Source organism: Cadophora gregata (genome assembly GCF_030347475.1).
Source record: "Cadophora gregata isolate MNR1 chromosome Unknown scaffold_2, whole genome shotgun sequence".
NCBI classification, from domain to species: domain Eukaryota; kingdom Fungi; phylum Ascomycota; class Leotiomycetes; order Helotiales; family Ploettnerulaceae; genus Cadophora; species Cadophora gregata.
The window spans coordinates 2,688,246-2,708,074 of record NW_026695925.1 but is presented as its reverse complement, the minus strand read 5'-3'; the positions used below and the strand labels follow the sequence as shown (position 1 = coordinate 2,708,074).

The following is a 19,829-nucleotide window of genomic DNA, read 5'->3' as shown; positions in this document are numbered from 1 at the left end:
TACGGCTTCTTCACCCCTGAGAAGTATAGACATCGATATTAGAATGTTGGACGACAATGCATCTCAATGCTCTCAATGGAGCATGACCGAGTATGGAGCTCTTGACTGGGATCACAGTGGTGATGAGTTCGATAATATCAAAGTACGTCCAAAAATAACCAGAAGAGCGTCTAGTGCTTCACCGAGAGATGCTGCAAAAGTGCGAGCAGCATATTTGGAAGCTATTTCAGGTCGAGATAGAAGAGTTCAGTGTGAAAGAGCTCATAGGAGAGCACCCATGGCGTCACCTAGAGACGGAGCAAAGGTGCAAGCTGCATTTCGAGAGGCAATTACGCCATCGAAACGGAAGGCGAAGTCAGAGCCCCCCTCGATTACACATTCAAGAACTATTGTGCGGGACGCCTTTGGAAGATTTGCGCCGAGGAGTTCTCTTTCAAACGTGGTTCAGACTCGAAAGCGGTCTGCGTCAACCCCAGCAGCGTTCGGAGGCACAAGAACAGCACTGGTTCCTGGCCTCAAGAAGGAAACGCCCATTCCACCTCCAGAGCGTATCGATTTCAGTGCGTATAGATCATCAAGTAATAGTGCATTCGTGCGGCTGGAATCATCACCACTGCAAGGATCTGCAACGCGAATCGAGCAGCCGAATCGTTCTTGTCTACCATCCACCCAGGAGAAGAAAGCAACTGTAGCTAAGCGAGATGCGAAAGGGAGATTTGCACCCAAAAACACACTTCCTGTCCCAGATATTGCGGAGATACCATTTCCGAAGATAGAGCAGAATGTCGAGGCTGTCATTCCTACAAAGGCGAGAGCCAAGGTCAAGAACGCTCCTGCGAAGTCACCTTATTTCAGCCCGCCAGTTACCCCTGCCAAAGCACGGAAAGTCAAGAAAGATGCAGCACTAGGCGCTGAAAGTTCTCAACAGCTTACGCCTATGAAAGACGAGGACATAGTGCCTTCATCCCAAGGATCTACAAAGAAGCGTATTCCAGGAAATACAGTCTCATGTATACCGTTCCCTCCACTCTCTGCCCCATACTTTGGGTTGATCCAGGAGAGACTAGCCCATGATCCTTTTCGCCTTCTCATTGCCGTCACATTTCTCATCCGAACACATGGGAAACACGCCATCCCAGTCTTCTATGAATTGATGGAGAAGTATCCCACACCAGAAGTACTCGTTGCAGCCAGCAAACACGACATTGTCCCAATTATCCGGCATCTAGGTCTCCAAAATCAACGCGCGTCAACCTATCAAATGTACGCCAAAATATGGCTCGAAAACCCACCTATGAAGGACAAACGCTACCCAGTTCGTGGATACCCCGAACCAGAATCTGGTCGTGATATCAAGAAAGGCGATATCGTACTTGATTCTGACGAGCGCTCAGCATGGGAAATAGGACACATGACTCAAGGTCCCTATGCCATTGACTCCTGGCGAATCTTCTGCAGAGACGTTCTACGCGGCGTCGCTCGTGGATACAATGGTGAGGGTACCGAAGAAGGCTTCCAGCCTGAATGGATGCGTGTCGTTCCAGAAGATAAAGAGCTACGTGCTTACTTGAGATGGATGTGGTTGAAGGAAGGCTTTGAGTGGGATCCGTTTACGGGCGAGAAAGAAGTCGCAAATAAGGATCTCATGAAAGCTGCTATGGAAGGAAGAATCGCTTGGGATGATGCTGGTGGTATGAGAGTTCTTGATGAGGCTATGGATGCTACGCCTGGGTTGTCGCAGGTTGGGAATCTTGAGATTTCATGAGAGGTGATGGGTAATGATAGGACATCTTCTAGAGTTGATGAGGAACGTAAGGATACCACATACGCCGCCATGTTGTCGTATGATACCCAGGAAGAATCATCTGTATTGAATCACACACAAAAAGTAATTGAATAAAGATGTGTCTCATGATATCGTGTTCTTCATAATCGAAATGACGAGTATATTTTCTGCTTTTCCAAACTCCTCGCGTGCTTCTCCGACGCAAAAGCAATACACCGTACATATCTCTCATCTCCAACATCACCAAACCCAACCCGACTTTCAAACTCCCCAACAGCTTCGTTCTCCTCCACAGACGTCGTCGTTTCACCTCCAGGAGCACCAGCAGACGAATTATCGTGAAGATTGATATCCATCCGGTGATATCTGGGGCGACGACCAACGCATTTAGCACACTCCCGCAAACAATTGCAGCCATCAACACAGCACACAATGTCAAATACATCGCCACCCACATCATATTCACCAAATACCGTGCAATTCGAAAGTGAAGGGTTCAAGGTGATAATGATCTCACACTGTGACCAGAGGGGAAATCAGAATCATTCCTCATCTGGTAGACAATTCATGTCTTGTTAGCTAGCGATTTCCGTGTGTGGCTGTCCGAATTGACAGGTCCTTCAGGCATCGCTTCAATATACGCGCCCCTGAATTTTGGTGTGTTGATCCTCACTTACTCCTGTGAGACTGCACTATTCGGAATCAGAGACTACCGAAGCCATGAGGTAGCATCACAGACATTTACTCTGGATGAAATAAATTATTGAAAATGATGTAACGGCTATTTTTGAAAATGTAATGCTGATCTATTACAAAGAAAATTAATTCTATTGATGTTGTTCAAATTGTAGACTCGTGCGTGCAAGTCGTCACAACTGGGCACTATGCAGCTACACGATGTCCCCCTTTCTATGTATACATTTAAAGACTCTTCGCCTCCTGACTGTCTCCACCCACCGTCTTAGTCTCCCCTGAAATAGGAACAGCAGTCATAGTCTCTCCCTTGAGATCATACTCTCCAGACAGCTCTTCGAGAGTCTTGCGCTTAGTCTCAGGGATGAGCAGCGTGGTGAAGATACCGAGGAACATGAAAAGGGCGTAGATCTGCATGACATGGTTTTGCCAAGGACTGGCGTTGGTCTTGGTCGCACCGCGAGTACGGAGAGGTGCGATGGCGGCTTGTGCGATGATGGATCCGATCTTGCCCATTCCGGCGGAGAAGCCGTGAGATGTGGAGCGGTATCGTGTTGGGAAACACTCGCCGGGGACGATGAATGTTGTTGCGTTTGGACCTGAGAGACCATTAGTTTGAGGTAGGAAAAATTTCAATACAGTGAACTCACCGAAGTTGAAGAAGAATTGGATGAGGATGTAGAACCCTAATTGATCGTGGCCAGAGAGGTTCTTGAAATCGAAACCCCATACGATGAAGAGTATGGTCAAGATAATGAAGCCTCCGAGTTGAATAGGTTTGCGTCCAATAGTGTCAACAGTTGCGACGGTGGTCCAATATCCAGGAATTGCACCAGCTGCGATGAGGATGCAATTTCCGGCAGCGAGGTTGTAGAGGATCTTGTAAACAGTTGGACCTGTTCCGTAGCCGATAGCAGTAAGAACAGTGGCACTGTTCAAACCAAGACCATAGAAAGCAACGTCCAAGAAAAACCATGATCCAGCCGTGCCGAGTAGAATTTTACCATTCTTCCATGTGCCGTAAAAGCTGATGAAGTCGCGGAAGCTCGCTTTGGGAACCTCAAGTGCGGCTGCATCTTGCTTCACATGTGCGATTGCATCATCTGAGACTACGCCAGATGGCTTGCCGTTAATGTAAGCTGCAACATCGACGTTGGCTTTCTCAACATCTCGAGCAATATCAAATGTGTAGCGGGGGGTTTCAGGGATGGTGAGGCGGAAGTAGAGTGCAATCACAGCTGGCACAGCGCCCATTCCTAGACAAATTGTTAGACAAGATCTAGAGGATCGGGATTGCTGAGTTCTTACCGATAAGGATACGCCACATCTTGTCAACAGCCAAACCGCAGACTCCAGAACATTTGCCATAGGTAGCAGCAGACTCAAGGGACCCCTTGAAACCAACAACGACGATTAACATGACAAGAGCCCCACCAAGTTGACCGAAACCTTGCATGGAGAAAACAGCACCCATCATTGCTCCTCGCCATTTGGTAGTTGCAAATCTAAATACTGGTCAATTGTTTGTCATGAGTAGCATCATTCCGGTGCAGTACTTACTCGGAGGTGATGATAGATGATAGAGGGTAGTCTCCACCAATACCTGTAATGGATATCAGCAAACTGTGAAGCTTCGTATGTGCATGAAGACACTAACCGATTCCCATGATTACTCTCCAAAAAATGATTGTTCCAACGATTGAAACTCCAGGTCCTGTGCCAAGCATGGTTTGCGCGAGTGTGGCAATGATGATCAGGATCAATTCGATTCCGTACATCTTCTTTCGTCCGAGGATATCAGCCAGGGCTCCGAAACCAAATTGTCCAAGAACGGTTCCTGCGGATGTGGCGACCTTGATGGCGGTATCTTGAGCGACGTGAAGCTTTCCATTGTTGCCATGTTCGTAGACAATGCCCAACATAATGGTCAGGAAAGACGCAGTGAAGATATCATATTGGTCTGTGAAGAAACCAACACCGGCTACAACAATAGCACGAACATGGTACCATCCAAAGGGAGCCTTATCGATCTCTGCGAGAGCAAGTCTTCGACGCTCGTTAGGATCTTGGATGTGTGCGAAGTCATTGTGAAAGTTGTGGAAGGCAGCGTTACCGCCTGCTGTAGTTCCGTCTGCTCTGACTTCAGCCATTGTATCGGTAGTTTCGAGGGTCTTGTCCTGGGGAGTAGCCTACAGGATCATGATGCAGGAGGGGATGCATCCAATATATGTACATGTTCGAATCGCCCCGTAGCAAGTACTCCGGCCACCAGAGCGAAAGGCAAACGTGCATGAACAGGTGAATATTCGTGTTAGCGGGAATATTTACTTCTTGTCCAGGGGCGGTGCCAGACCTCTGGGCAGCTCGTGTGAACAGATCCCCATTTGGACGACCGCCGACGAAACGCCTCACCACCAATCAAGCATCCCCAGAGCTTATCCCAGCGTCCAAAGCGGGCACTACCCCGAGCCCGCGATTGAGAAATATGGAGACAAAATCAACACGTGGGGTGTGTGAGCAGGCTGATTGAATGAGGATTCAAGAGACCTCAAACAATTTGACATCTATTCCCAGATGACGGGGAGATATTGGCAAAAGCTTGCGGATACGCCGAGGAAGCTTAGTATATGCAGGGCCAGGGAGGCATCCGCCCGCGCAATCTTGGCCTGAAGCAGGTGGCGTGGTCCAATAACAACTCCTTTGTGGGAAAGTCTGTTATAATTGTTAGGCCATCTGAGGGGCGCGATAATGAAGTGTGGATGACAGGAGTCTGCCGAACCTCTGGAATGAATTTTCAGATGAAGAGGGGCGCTCTCTTCATCCTATAAGTGCTGCTCATGACCACACGTGGATCTCATTTTCATGCGCCTCCTTTACACATAGAGGATTTCTCTGTTCGGATAGAAATGGAGGTCCTGACAAACATCCAGTCAGGTGAGATCGAATCCACTGCTGTCATATTTTCAAAACGCGCAAAACCGGCACGGCAGCGAGCCGTCTGGTTATTCACAGGCCAATTCCGTGTCTTCGTGTGCAATCCGAGCATTGTCGCTGGACAGTATTTTTGTATTTTCCGCAGTCTTCCGAGACAACATGTTTAGAGGAAGTGTTGTTGAAAAAGATGAGGTGTTGTTCTGGCACGCGATTTTCCATATCTTAATGACGGAGCCAAGCGAACATCCATGGTGGCCAAGAAACACTGAACCATTTTGGGCAGTCAAGGCGTGGAATTTGAAGCCGCAAAAGCTTGCCATTGGAGATCATGGGAGCCAAGTCCGGCGGCCAAAAGCTTCTTCTGACGCCACAATTGGCGCTGGATGAAGACAATGATCAATCCGAGCTGGTTGATTTTGACTGCTCTCTGGCTCGCAAAGCGACCAAAACAAATCAGCTTTGCATCGTGGAATGATGACAGGAAGTTCTGCTGTGCATCAATTGTCTCGGAACTTTACACCTTGCACTGCGAGACGAGGGAACATCTGTTCCCAGCAAAAATCATCCGGATACGCGGATAGAAGCCAAGATGATAACACAAGGATTTGACAGGCTTCATAATCTTCAAGGCGAACTTTTTAACTACTGGATATCGAACTCAAAAGGTTATTCTCGGTTTCAGATCCATTCCACTTCTCGTTCTCCACCCAACAAGCACACGTCGAGAGCGTGACGTCGACAAAGCTCAAAGAATCATTTTGACGGCTATGGGTGCTTTGGTCATGAACATGAGAGCCATCATATTCACTACTTTCGTTTGTTGTACCGGGGTGAGCTCCAAGACATGTCGTTCCTGGTCAGGAGCCATCAGGCGGAGCTACCTTAACAGCACGTGACTCTGACTAAAGGCCGGTTTGTGTTCCGGTCATGCCCGACACTATTGCAAAACAACGATTGATATTTAGCTTCTTCACATACTCGGGGGGAAATTGTGTAATTTTTACGACGCCCACATCTGTTCTTTGGAAGCACACAGTCATGTGAGGTCACGTTCAGGAGTCTTCTCTTCGTAATGATAATCCTTTGTCGGCAGACAGGGCTTCCGAACAGCGAGTCAGTCCAGCTGTTGCATTACGACGTAACAGGAGTCAAGACCCTTCTTTGGCCTTGATCAATTGTGCCGTCCAAGCTGGACCGAGCAATAGTACTCCTCTAATCTTCGTTGACCTTCCTGCTCGCTTGGACGCAGGAACGATCTAAACACAGATGCATTGTTTCTAATAAAAGTTGGTCAAAAGCAATGGATTTTGTGCTAACGTACTTATACACAGCTGGACATTAAACCATTACATTAAATACTTTTGCATCTCAGCGAGAGAAAGTAAAAACATGAGCCGAGAAGAAGACACTCCCCAAACCATCCCTCGCCATCCTCCACACCTTTCGCGAGCACTTATGGTGGAGTGCAAGCATCGGCTGGGACAGCACCATTACACACATTATTCTTGGCAACGTTGCCTGGACCAGTAGCATCAACAAAGATGTCGAACTCGTTGCCAGTGACCGTATTGCGCTTGATGGTGTTTCCGCTCGCAGGTATACGGGGAAATGTTTGGAACACGAAATCAGTGACCACAATACCCGTGGCAAAGACTTCATCTGGGTGGGCAGCACCCTGCTTCGTCTGCCCAGTGACGAAATTGTCTCGTATAATCGTGTCATTGGCGCCGAACACGAAGATGCCAAAGGCTGCACCAGGTGTAGGACCGCCGAGCTTGGGGTCGAAGCACCGAGGATCATTCTTTCCAATGTGATTGCCCCGGACCTCAGCTCCAACGATTGCAGGGTCGACAAATATGGCGCTACAGCATCCAGATACATCATTGTTGCGGATCTGAGCACCGTTAGTTTGAACACAGAGTCCCGTGCTGTATCCCGAGACGTTGTTGTCAGAAACTCTGGGGTTTCGCGTATCGTCCACACACATGCCGATGAAGAGCAGCTTGGGATCAGTCGAGGAGACTATGTTGCGTGACGCCTTTGTGTTGATCGAGCCGACGGAAAGCGACCCGTATTTCTGTCCGTTCACCAGTTTGTTCCTCGAGATTTGGGTATCTTCGCCTGCCACAATGGCGATATTCAAGCCGCTGAAGTTCTTGATTTCAAATCCCGTGACGGAGACTCCTTTGACGCGTCTCTGAACTCCGTTGAATTCTCGGTGCTCTTGACCCGTTTGGTATGCCGCCAAGTCGACACCAGAGCCATGGATGCAGATTCCGGCCTCGGTATTGGGGCCGGCAAGACCGGAGCAGAAATTTGATTTATAGGTTTGAGGAGCAATGAGCTTGACATTTGAGTTACGTGCGACAAGTCTAGAGATTGCAAAGTCAGTTCGAGATATGTACGGCTCGGAATTAGGCTATATGTCAATATCCACCACTTACTCGATACCATCCGTTGTAATCTCTAGTTGCTCATAGTATGTCCCTTCATCGACTATTACTTTTGAGCCGGCAGGAGCTGTCCTGAGAGCTTGCTGTCCAGGATATTAGCACTAATCCATTTCGACTCTTGAAGTTTGGTAAAAATTTGGCTTGTTCTAACCTGAATGCATTGCGTTGGTCGAACACGAATGGTAGCACGACCGCCATTATTGTTATGCGCAGTAGCTACGCCGGCAAAGGCTGCCAAAGCCAAGGCAAAGGTAGAAGTGAAGCGTGCCATTGTTGCTGAGGTGGATCAAACCAATCGTGCTGTGTTGGTATATTGGATCTCTACACTTCAAAATTGGAAGCTCTCGAACCTAAGGGAAATTCTTCAAGCTGGGGCGGAGCTTCTCTTATGAAGGGATTCAAAGGAAGCTCCATCACGCCACGACCGATGAAGGTAAACTTGCAAGCAAGGGCCCAACAGCTGTTGATCATGATAATATGGCGCTCATCTAGACTTGCGGGATATTCTTGGCAAGAGGTCGCTCCAGATTGATTGCTTTACCTCAATGATTTCTGATAGGTAAACAAACGAAATGTGGCAAAGGATTGGAGGAGGTTGAATCTTGGTACGCCGCCATTGGCAGCCTTTCCGTGGACGGGAAGAAGGCTGAATGCGAAATGGGAAAAGGAAAGTCATAGCAATGCAGAATCCTGCCTGCCTGTTATCCATGCGATACTTTGGCAAGCTCCGCCGACGTGATGAAAGACAAGAGATAAGCGTCCCTGGGAGAAACTTGAGAAGTCTTGTTCCTCAAGCCTTGAAGCTTTCTAAGAGAGATATGGGATGAGCGACCGAGGGATCAGACTGAATTGATTGCGGAGAAGCTCTCCTGATAGATTGGAAGATGCCAAAGCTGGGATTGACTTTCCCAAGGACAAATGTTCTTGCATCACAACACATGTGCATCTCGCCGTTTCGTTGGTGATCAAATGCGGGGAAGCGCCAGGAACCAAGAAATCATCCCAGATCGACCCGTCCCTTCGCAGAGGCGTCAGATAAAGTTTGTGATTTGTTCTTGTGATGATCGCGGCTGAGATGCGGCTTACTCTCGATTTAGCGACGCCACGATTCCATAAAATGATGTTATTGGATGTGCTGGGCTGTTATGTCCAAATACCTACATCTGCACACTGAACAGCTCACGCCTTGCGCAAAAGTGATATCCCAGCTACTGCATTAGGTTCAATGGTTGAGAATTATTTCTTGTAATAGAAATGATAATTAGGATGGACAACGAGGTTAGTAGTAACGATCTTCTCTCGCCCAGAAAAGTGGTGCGGCTCGTTTGGTCATGGCTGGCAGTTCGGTCATGCTGCTCATGACCTGAGCAACACTTGAAAGCCGAACAAGTACAGGAATTTGCCTCGCTATGACCAGCTTTCGCATTGACATCTGCATGTTGTTATCACGATCTGCCAGCATGTGGAAATGGGATTTTCCCACTCCTCTTGCCCCTTCTTTTCGCTTAGCCAGGATAGGCCTGCCACATCCGGGATGTTTCTTGGGGTTGGGTTGGGCAGCATTCCCAACGAAGATTAAGTTACATGCCAGCAGATTCTACTCATACTCATCAACCCCCTTTCTTTTGCTTAGAGAGTTAAGCAATTTGTACTTTAGCTTCAAGACACATTTCCTGCTCTTCGCTGTGCCCTGCCTCATGGCACCGGCTCGCTTCATCCGATCTACAAAAGTTTAAGCGAGTCAAAAGGGGGTCAATAGCAAATATGTTGTCTACATTACTGCTTTTCCGTTTGCAACGAGCACCAAAATCACGACACGATGGTCAGGTAACTTATCGTCATCGCACTTCATGGAATTTCGTTCCAGTAGAGCAAAGTCGTTCTACCATCCAATGGCTCGATCCCAGACAGCCTGAACCCAATTCTCAGCACCCGTCTCTGCTGAGTCTATAACAAAGTACGACCTGTACATAGCTCCTGTCACGCAAGCATGATTGGGATATATGAAGACACTTTGGCCAACCTCGAGTGGGATCGGAGGCAGTGACATCTTATTCTCCCCCTCTGCGACCTCCCAGGCCAAGATGGAATGTTCTTGACTAATTCTGTCCACAATCAGACGACGCTCAGAAGCCATTAAATGGGGAGAGCTTCGAGAACTGACGACTCCCCAGCCGCGATAATTATGACAGGGCTCCCATCCCAGTCCCAGAGTCCCAACAGCGACGAGAACTTCTGGCTGCTGCCTCTCGCCGTCATTGTACACGCTGACCACTTCGGCAACGACTGACAACGCGATCTCGTCTTCATGTCCTTTGAATGATTCCCGAGCTCGGGTAGCCAGCTGCTGTAAGTCCATGATTGAGTATACGCCAGCATGGACCTCGAGCGAAACTTTGAATCCCCCAATTTCTCCGGAGGACAAGCTTCGCAGATAATCTTGCAATTCGGTTGCGATACCGGGCTCAGACAGCTCCTTATCCAAGAGATTTCCCATTGAATTCGCCTGTGGAGAAGCTCCAACGCTGATAGTTAAATCGTGACCAGACGTATAGAACTTCTGCAGCTCATCGAGGGCAGGAATGCACCCAGCGATCTCGCCCGTCAGACTGTTCAAAGCTTCTCGCGGACTGGCACCTTGGTAACTGAGACTTGAATGCGAATACACCCCCTTCAATAAGACCTGACAATCAGATTCCAGGCGGTGGATCTCTTGGACGAGACCTCCTTTGTTGAGAGATGAAGCTGGAAGCCCGGCTCGATGGTAGCCTGTATCTACCTTGATGAACACTCCGGCCGGGAATCCTGCCAGTTCATGGAAATTTGACAGAGCTGGAAGCTGAGAAGGATGATCAATGATGAATGAGAGCGATCCTGGACCCAGCTTCTTAGCTATTGGGGCAATTCGGGGAACTTGAGATGGTGGGAGAGGAATGCCGTAGAGAACGTTGACCTTTCGTCCACGACTGAGATATTGTTCGAGCAGGGGCAGTAAATGTTCTATTTCTGCGACGGTCGATACGGCCAGTTTGGCTTCTTCAGTTGAGCCACCGAGTTGTAGTTCTGTGACTTCTTTCGTCTGTTCGAAGTCAAGGTCAATATCAGTCTAGCATGATGTGGCGGCAGGGTGGACTCACCTTGTGTGTTTTGACATGTGCTCGAAATCCTACGCCCAAGTCCTTTGTAACTTCTAGCATGGAGCTGCAGTGCTTCTGAACTTTGGCTATGTCAATAATAGCTGCAGGCTTAGGGACCACGTTGACATCCATGCCAATATATGCATTTTGGCTGTTCGACATCTCGGCTGCTGGTGATTTCGTCAAAACCCCGTCTTGTTGACTGGCAGTTGAATTTCCGCACACTGCAACAAGCTTCAAGGTATTCTTGGAATAAGTGCTTAGAAATTTGACCTGTCGGTCGGGGCATATGGACATTAAATGCTGGTGTTGTCCGCACTGTAAGCGCTGAGAACTCATTGATTAGGTGACACAGTGACCCCACTCTTGGCGCTGTCAGGTTGCAACTTCCCACTAGGAGGATCGTATTTATCACCCAGGGACTGCGCATTTTCACAGATCTAAATCTTCCCTAGTAGAAGTAGCCATCCCCTGCAAAATGAGATTCGCTCGAGATGTGGCATGCTCTTACTTCAACGAATTGTTGAAAGCATTTTTCCTATATTACAGATTCAAAGACCGTCACTAAGTTTCAGGGGAAGATGTAGAAACGGGGTCACAGAGAAGGATTCATTCAACTACGATGAACATGATTGGTGCTCGGCGTAATCCTGCTTGTGCAACAGCCAACACTGTGAATAGTCTACAGTCGAGACGAGGCGGCTGACAAGATTCCTTTCGCAGAATATTCTTCTAGACAGATATTCTCAAGCAGACAGAAGATACTAACCAAAACAAAAAGACCAATTGAAAGATGAAGCATTTGAGAACATTGGCTGTTGATCTTCAGATTCTATTCGTCTTTATCCATCTCTCCTCTCTTTCCTCCCTTCCCCCGAGCAGGACTCGGTGCCAAACACAAACCCAAACTCTCCTTAACAGCATTTGACAGTAACTCTGCACGCATCATTTTTCTTCAACCCAACACAAGCATCCTCATTCGCCTTTTTCGCCACATCGTCTTTGCTCTGTGTCTTTCCACTCTGACAGATCCCAGTGTCACCTGTACAGAAAAGATTGTCGCCTTGTGTGCAGACAGAAATGTAATTGCCAGTCTCGTAGGTGCATTCCGCTATGGTGGAGGATGCCATGGCCACGATGATGGTGAAGGTAAGAAGGTTGAAGAATTGCATGGTGGCGACTATGTGGATGGAAGCTGGAAATGTTTTGGTATTTGCTTGGAATCTTCTCAAGATGGAATGAAATGGATTTTTGCGGTATGTGCGAAGTTGGTCTTGATGAATATGAAGAAATAGATGAAAGGCTGGATGGAGTAGTGATCTCAATGTCAACGCTATCGACACAGTATTTATAGTTACGTCGTGGCGGACTTTTCGGTCCATTAACAACACCGCAAATCCTTTGATGCTTCCAAGAGTGTATAATATATTAGGTCCATGACTCTAAACTGCGTACAGTAGATTTTGAGTTCCGAGAATCTATGTGTGAAACTAATCGGCAGATATCAGACGAAGATACAGTTTCGTCCCATGTAGTTGGGTGGGATATTTAAGCGAAAGGACGGTATTTCTCCTCCTATGGGGTTTCAAGATTTTATTTCTGGAAAAGGGGGAAGCTTAACGCCTCGATTCTGTGACGAAACTTAAGATCTCGTTACCGAGGGGAGTGCGTTTTAGACTCAAAGCTGATACGGGGTATCGAATGAATGGATCGCATTATTTTGGTCAATCCTCAAGGTCGCATTTGTGACTCTCCGTCTACAGCGCCCGCAATTACTGTCCATTTCAGTTAGTCAAGATGACAACAATTGATGGGAAAGAAATTTACTCCAGGTATGTACAATGTTGTAGTGATTTCAATTTGGGATGTCGCCGCGATATAGGACAACAACTGCCGTGCCAAGATCCCCCCGTACACGCCCCATCAGAGATCCTCGCAGTTCAACACATGGGGTCGGAGATATCCCCGTACAGTATCGGTGATGCAAGCTCAAACCATTTGCTCAACCGAAAGCATGAAAGATTGAGAACTCCTGCGAAGAAGCCTCGGCAGTTCTTTGAAAAAGCAAACCGCGGACAAATCTTAACCGAGACATAACAAGCCAAGCAAGTCTTTTCAAAGCTCACAAGATACCGTATACCTTCAAGTGTTCAACCCTCTCCTTGCCGACTCTTTCCCGTGCATAATCAATCTCCAACTCTTCCAATTTCCCTCTAAAGTACTTTATCAGGTCTAAGTCAGATAACTATGCCTCGCTAAAGTACTTTACCTAGGCTAGCTAGGAGCTAGGGACCTTACCTTAGCGAGCTTAGGTTTTCCAGCCTCTAGCCCACCCAGCCACCTAAGGTCGTCCCCAAAACTAACGCGTATTTAGTAATTCCTGACGACCTACTTTACATAAAGAGCAGGGCAGTTTCTGTTGCTTCTATTTCTGCCTATATCTACTATTGAATTACAATCTTCCTCATACTGCAGACAATATTAGCGCTGTAAGTGCAGCGACTGACTGTCTCGCTTTGGCTGGCCTCTCCAAAACCAGTGGCCAATTTTCAGTCGACGTCATGTGGGCCAGCCTGGGAAGAAGCTACTGTACCTCGCTCATGGCTCAGTCTATGCAAGGAATTTGTTGCTGCATCTGCTTTTTAGAATTAGAAATCAACTTCGTTTTTTTAAATACTCGTATGTTTATATTAGTATTTGATTTATAGCTTTTTTTTCGTGTCCGAACGAGTGTTGAAGATACACTGTAGGTATTCGGGAGGGACCACATGGTGAGGCACAGATACCACCACCCGAGGTCGCGAGACTGCCACACGGCGATGCAGGTGGCTACAGACTTCTTCCACATTGTAAGAATTCGGATGCGACATAAGATGCTCAGGATATCCAACCTGTTACATTGTACTGAGTGGCTGCCATGCTCTGCTTCGGGCACTCCCGGCCTCATACGCTACCCATTTCCAAATGCCAGCGCGTCAGTCACCATCCAGCCAATTCATTCCGTAGTCTGCGAAGTTTCCTTGTGGATTGTGAACATTGTCTCTAGCACTTGTAGCTTTTTTCACGAGGTGGATATGCTGCGCTGTGGTGTTCCATGTTCGATCGTGGGAGTTCGTTGTTAAGCAAGGGCTGCAGAATATCATTACATTCATCTTTATGCCCTCCGAACTCCTTGAATACCCTCTTGTGTATCTCGTTCTCCGTATAAACGTGCCTCTAAATGTATTACATGTATTTGATTGCATATTCGGCTGGGGTGCTGATGTTTGGTGCAAGTTCACGCTCGGGATAACGTGAGGTACATCCACCTGTATATCTCTACGACTTCCGCGTTGTTCCGATGATCTGTCGCTGAATCTTCACAAGAGCTGCCCAATGTTGCTCCTTGTGTCAGGCTGGTAATTGATCGTGCTGTGTTGCTGCTTATGGATGCATGCTGGCCGCACATCGTTCCCACGGTCGCAATGTGTCCTGCTTGTCCATCCAACCCCCACGCCAGTTCCTCATCTGTAGATGCATATGCCTCTTGTCCTTGTATCCTGTATCTTATTATTCTTATACAAACATCGTCTTTCCGTAGGACGCTTCGCAGAGGAGCTAATTTTGTTCTACCCTCGTTGCCAATGGTGGACTACTTGGAGTTGTTCTGCCATCGCTCTCTGGTGCCCGCCGGCAGGCTTTCCTGGCCTTCTCTTCCTAGTCTCAGGAATGCTTATGTGGTGCTTCAAAATTCTTTGAATGATAGTTTAATCATCACTGCCATGCTTTTTAGACACTTCATGCGGTCCAGCATCTTGGGGAGCCTGTGCTAGTTGGCAGAGGTTCCCGGTCGCAAGAGTCAAGCAGTTGCGACCCGGAGTCAACACTTTTCATTACAACAACAGCAAATAGAGTTCCAAGCTATCAGAAAGTATCATTCTCGTCTATTCTATTATTCTAATTACAGTATCAACAACACTTCCAAGTTTCTGTCCTGCCTCGCTGTGAAGTCTCCTCTAACCCAGAGTATGTGTAAGGAAGATGCCCAACTTTCGCAGGACCCCTCCGCTGGCTAGTGCCAACAGACTTGCAATCACTGCGCTATGTAGCTGGGCTAAACCCACGACGGGCTGTCACAAGCTACAGTTGACTGCGATTCGCTCTCGTCAACATCGTGACGTCTGTTCATCGCTTCACAATGGGTTTAGCCAACCTTCTTAGTGAGTGATCTGGGTGTCCGTCAGCACATGCCAGCAAAAGGTTAAGTAAGGGCCTTACCCCCCTTTCATTCTGCTCTTTCTTTCTCCCAGTTGTAAACCCGCCATCATCCACCACCACATCACATCACATCCAACACAACACAACACAACATAACACAACACATCACAACACAACACAAACAACACAACAATGCCTCACCGAGAGGCAGAAAGTCCTCGCAGACGTATGTATATCTTTCTTTCATGACTGAGCAGTACTGACTTTCTCGAAAGCCGAGCTTTCGGGTTCCATCGTATGTCCTATCGGGTCGCTTGACACAGCACATGACTAACACACATATATAGACGTCGTCTGTAGCCAACGAGGCATTCCTGTTGGACTCCTCCCCTCCCACCCAGCAGCTGCAGCAGCAACAGGTAAGACACATCGTTCTCATTTGGTTATTTTCCCCCCACTTTGCCTTGTCGACCCCTGCAAGATTGGAGGCGTAAAACGAGGACCAGTCACAGCTGCCTCATCCATTCAACATGGTTATCTTGCTTGAAGGAGTTGCTCTTGATAGCAATCCGGAGTCTGTAGGGACATTCGGTGGACTCATTGGCTGTGAATTCCTTTGAGGAGCGTTCTGCTTGCTGCGTTCGAAAGCGGTGTTTATCCCCGGTTCTTGATAGACTTCTCAGTCGATGCGGGTGGGGGGGCACAACCAAATGGTGTCTTACTCAGTTGGTCAATCCCAGCTGACAGAACTGTGTTTTTTTTAGATCAAGCGCCATACCTCCAACTACAAGACTCGCAGCGGCACTCGGCGCAATCCCATCATACCTACCGAAACCCTTCTTACCAATCAAGCCCAGTTCCTGCATCATATGCTTGACCCAAGTGTAAGTACATACTTCCCCCTTTTACATACATCAATCACCACTTCATCATCACTTCATCATCACTTCATCGTCACTTCATCATCACTTCATCATCACTTCATCATACTGACCTAACGCAGACACCTGATGCTACTATACTTGTATGGTTCTACTTGAATTGCACTATGTACAGTGTTATTGTTACTGACTTACATAGTGCGACAAAATTAAGGAAACCAATGCTGCTATCGCAGCGGAGTGGAAGTTGACTGTTAAGCAGATAGCAGCGTCTATTAGTCTTGTGGCTGTCATCCTCACTGCGTGTGCTGCTTTCCTTATCACTGTTATTGTTTGGGCTGTCATTAAGGTTGCATCATTGTTTTGGTTGTGATAATTAATTATACCACTTTCCACCTTCGAGGGAGGAAAATTTCCTGTGCCACTTTGAATACTGTGATGATTTGCAGTGGTTTCCTCAAATTCCGAAGTTTTGCGTGCTGTACTCAGGTCGAAAGTCTGCAAAGCAGGTGGGTTGATAGAGATCTACCTCTCATTTTACTTATACACAAAAGATACAATGTTGATAGACATCTAAGGACATGAACGAAATGCACGCGCATGAAGGAGAAGTTTCTAAAACCTTGCAAGGTGCTCCTCCAAGCCGGCTCGTATGAGGGGCTTCATGGAGAGCATTCTGGTCTATCATGGAAGACTTCAGGACACGCATTGAAAGGCCATGAATTTGTTAATTTCTACCTTGCAGCTTTTTTTTCTAAAGACTTGCTTCATCTGCTAACCTAGTGGAATCTTGGTGGTTCTTTGGAGCATTCGCCACTCCGACATGAATAAAGGAGAAGAGAGAGATACGCGAGCACAAGAGTCATCGACGAAATATTAGCAAATCCGAGTCTAACATTTGCAGCTTTAAACCCACAGTATATGGTCGCCATATGATGGACCTACAATAAAGATGGAGAGGAACATTAAACCCGCGAAGATGCCAGAGCTTGGTTCCATTTTGAGCAGGAGCATGACAACAAAACTTGAAGCAAGGGAGCATCTTGAATGGAGTCTGAGCCGGATATGAGGTGTCGCCTGAGACATACTTCCAGAAAGCATTGATTAGCAACAAAACATAATTGGTTGATCAGCCGAGTCTGATAGTGTCTGCATTCAGGAGATGATTGGGTGAGTTTCCCGCGATGCGACCTTGCCAAGAGCCGGCGGGTTCGGGAAAGCCAGCGATACTTTCCAGCTGCATTAGAGATTTTCAGACCGAAGTTGTTCATACTGTACGATGTCGAATACCAATTAATCCCCTGATGATAACCTCAATTTTGGTCGATTTCGATTAATGTCGATTTTCTCTGGATTGGTTGAGCGACCGGTCATCACCGTGATGTAGGGGAATACGGACGCTTGACCTCATGTACCGGACACGTATTTCGCCCCTTTTCCCGAGATGATTCGCTGGACGTCACGATATTTCTCAATCTGGCTCCGTGCCTCTGTCCTTGGATTACTCATTATTTTTGGATACTTATGCTTTTACTCGCGAAGTGCCCATGGACAACCTCTCACTCCCAGTCCGGAAAACTGGACCAATGTCAAAGACTCTACTCCCGGAGCCAATATCGTCGTCTCCGTCAAGACTGGAGCCTCGGAGGCAGCTGAGAGGATTCCTATTCAGATGCAGACATCACTTCGAGATGTACAGAACGTGTTTTTCTTCTCCGATCTCGAACAAGATCTTGGACAATACCACCTGTATGACTCTCTAGATACGATCAAACCTTCGATAATGCAGAACAATCCGGACTTTGTCTTCTATCAAAAGCAACGCGAAATGTGGAACGCAACTGGAAATATCACTTCCCTGAAAAATGAGAAGCATCCAGATGACCCAAGTGAATTAGCTGCCTGGACTCTGGACAAGTACAAGGATATCCATATCTTGGAAAAGACCTGGGCTTTGATGCCAGACCAGGACTGGTACATATTCATTGACGCCGACACATATCTTCTATGGTCCAATGTGGTTCAATGGTTGTCGACACTGGATCCCAAGAAAAAGTCATATTTTGGCTCCGAAGTGAATGCCAGCGGGGTTAAGTTTGCACATGGCGGCACAGGGATCATCATTTCCAAGGCTACGATGTACAATCTCGCAGTCAGAGATGCTGGACTGGCTGCTGGTTATGATTCGATTATTCACAATAAATGTTGTGGGGATTTGGTGCTCGGCATGGCTCTCAGGGAGTCTGGTACCTTGCTGCAAGATGCTTGGCCAGCAATGAGCGGAGAGGCACCATGGACCATGCCTTTTGGGCTGGGAACTCCCGAGTACTGGTGTCAACCAGCATTGACACTCCATCATCTCAGTCCTGATGGGATGGCGGAATTTACGGCGTTTGAAGACAAGAGGGAGAATAAATTGGTAAATGTCATCTCCACCATTATGGAAAGAATTTTTGGGCTGATTCCACCTCTCAGAGCCCTCTCATACATGAAGAAATGTTTAATAAATTTGTATTAGATTTACTTGTATCTCAAAAAGATAATTGGGATAACTTAGCCTCAGAACGAGGCGAGTTTGGAAAGACTGGTGGCGTCACATCAGACACGTCATCCTTCGAAGACTGTAGGAAAGCATGCGAAGCGGATAAGAAGTGTTTTCAGTACTCTCATCATGGAAACATATGTAACATTGGAATGAGTGTACGTCTTGGATACAAGAAAGATGCAGATAGCGAGGGCATTTGGCGGAGTGGCTGGAATTTGACCCGACTTCAGGACTGGGCATCGAAACAGGAGAGATGTGGTCCTGCATCCTTTCCAAAACAGAATAATTGAGTAGAATGTGCGAAATAGTTCCATAATAGTAACCTATGTCAGACTAGCTGGTACTCTCTGTGAGGCTCAGATCGTTCTACATACTCCTTCGCTGCCATGATTGCCCGCCAAGACACATGACAGGGGGATGCTTAAGCGAGTAAAATTACCAACAAACAACAAACAACAAACAAGTCCTCGATGGACATCGCAATCTCAGCTCTCAAATTCCTGATTGTGGCGATTTCAAATCCACACTCTCAAAAAAATGCTCCGAACTAAGCCTCACCCTTCGTTCTGTGACCAAATACTCTCTTACATGTCTTCCTCCAAACTCCTTCGGTGAAAGTACTGGCAACTTCTTGAAACTGCTTCATTTGCCCTGAAAGGTCTCAAGCTGAACGTGCTGACAATCCGCAGATGTCTTCAAACACATGAGATGTGGGACAGCGTGGATTCTTGAGTAACCAAGAAGGACAACCATTTCCAGAAGAGTCAATTATGCAACGCAACAAAGAGTGATGGAGTGCCACCGGTTTCTAGTAGAGTATGGACAATTCTAAATGCATATACTGTGGATGCGGCTTGTCCACACAGACTGTGGGCCTGCTGTGTGTCGGTGTTCTGACATTTTAGATATTCAGAAACTTGACGCACGTAGACAAAGAGTAGCTCGGCCGTGGGTTGGACCAGCATTGACGATGGCTGGGTGCGCATTCGAAACAAGAAGAGAAAGATCTCAGCTCTTACTGATCATAGGAAATAGGCGCCGAATGAGAAATCATCGTGCTTGTCCCTGTTTTGTCTTGTAAATGCTTCCGTTCTTGTGAACCTTTACTGATATCCGTTATTGTGAGAAGGTCGGCATGTTCACATTGATCGAGAGGTCCATCACAAAACGCTAAGCAAGAGTTGAAAGGGGTTTCAAATTCGC

The 19,829-nt window shown here is 47.3% G+C and overlaps 6 protein-coding genes across 6 annotated transcripts; 3 read left to right on the top strand and 3 right to left on the bottom strand.

Moving 5' to 3' along the window:
* Nucleotides 1-43: 43 nt before the first annotated feature.
* On the top strand, nt 44-1,765 carry ONS95_008160 (uncharacterized protein; the record flags this gene model as incomplete). Its single annotated transcript, XM_058501705.1, has 1 exon — nt 44-1,765. The coding sequence occupies one exon, from the start codon at nt 44-46 to the stop codon at nt 1,763-1,765; it is 1,722 nt and encodes a 573-aa protein (XP_058363026.1).
* Nucleotides 1,766-2,530: 765 nt separating this feature from the next.
* Nucleotides 2,531-6,370, bottom strand: PHO84_2 (Inorganic phosphate transporter pho84). The gene is made up of 5 exons (XM_058501704.1): nt 4,137-6,370; nt 4,040-4,082; nt 3,788-3,984; nt 3,130-3,735; nt 2,531-3,078 (listed from the first exon to the last, which is right to left on the bottom strand). The coding sequence occupies exons 1-5, from the start codon at nt 4,627-4,629 to the stop codon at nt 2,708-2,710; spliced, it is 1,710 nt and encodes a 569-aa protein (XP_058363025.1). The 5' UTR covers nt 4,630-6,370; the 3' UTR covers nt 2,531-2,707.
* Nucleotides 6,371-6,866: 496 nt separating this feature from the next.
* Nucleotides 6,867-8,137, bottom strand: ONS95_008158 (uncharacterized protein; the record flags this gene model as incomplete). The annotated part of the gene is made up of 3 exons (XM_058501703.1): nt 6,867-7,785; nt 7,858-7,949; nt 8,018-8,137. The coding sequence occupies 3 exons, from the start codon at nt 8,135-8,137 to the stop codon at nt 6,867-6,869; spliced, it is 1,131 nt and encodes a 376-aa protein (XP_058363024.1).
* A 958-nt stretch (nt 8,138-9,095) lies between these two features.
* On the bottom strand, nt 9,096-11,365 carry ONS95_008157 (uncharacterized protein). The gene is made up of 2 exons (XM_058501702.1): nt 11,004-11,365; nt 9,096-10,945 (listed from the first exon to the last, which is right to left on the bottom strand). The coding sequence occupies exons 1-2, from the start codon at nt 11,340-11,342 to the stop codon at nt 9,749-9,751; spliced, it is 1,536 nt and encodes a 511-aa protein (XP_058363023.1). The 5' UTR covers nt 11,343-11,365; the 3' UTR covers nt 9,096-9,748.
* Nucleotides 11,366-15,392: 4,027 nt separating this feature from the next.
* On the top strand, nt 15,393-16,454 carry ONS95_008156 (uncharacterized protein; the record flags this gene model as incomplete). Its single annotated transcript, XM_058501701.1, has 6 exons — nt 15,393-15,426; nt 15,476-15,495; nt 15,548-15,619; nt 15,965-16,084; nt 16,204-16,224; nt 16,281-16,454. The coding sequence occupies 6 exons, from the start codon at nt 15,393-15,395 to the stop codon at nt 16,452-16,454; spliced, it is 441 nt and encodes a 146-aa protein (XP_058363022.1).
* Nucleotides 16,455-17,325: 871 nt separating this feature from the next.
* Nucleotides 17,326-19,779, top strand: ONS95_008155 (uncharacterized protein). The gene is made up of 2 exons (XM_058501700.1): nt 17,326-18,500; nt 18,557-19,779. The coding sequence occupies exons 1-2, from the start codon at nt 17,526-17,528 to the stop codon at nt 18,914-18,916; spliced, it is 1,335 nt and encodes a 444-aa protein (XP_058363021.1). The 5' UTR covers nt 17,326-17,525; the 3' UTR covers nt 18,917-19,779.
* Nucleotides 19,780-19,829: the final 50 nt, after the last annotated feature.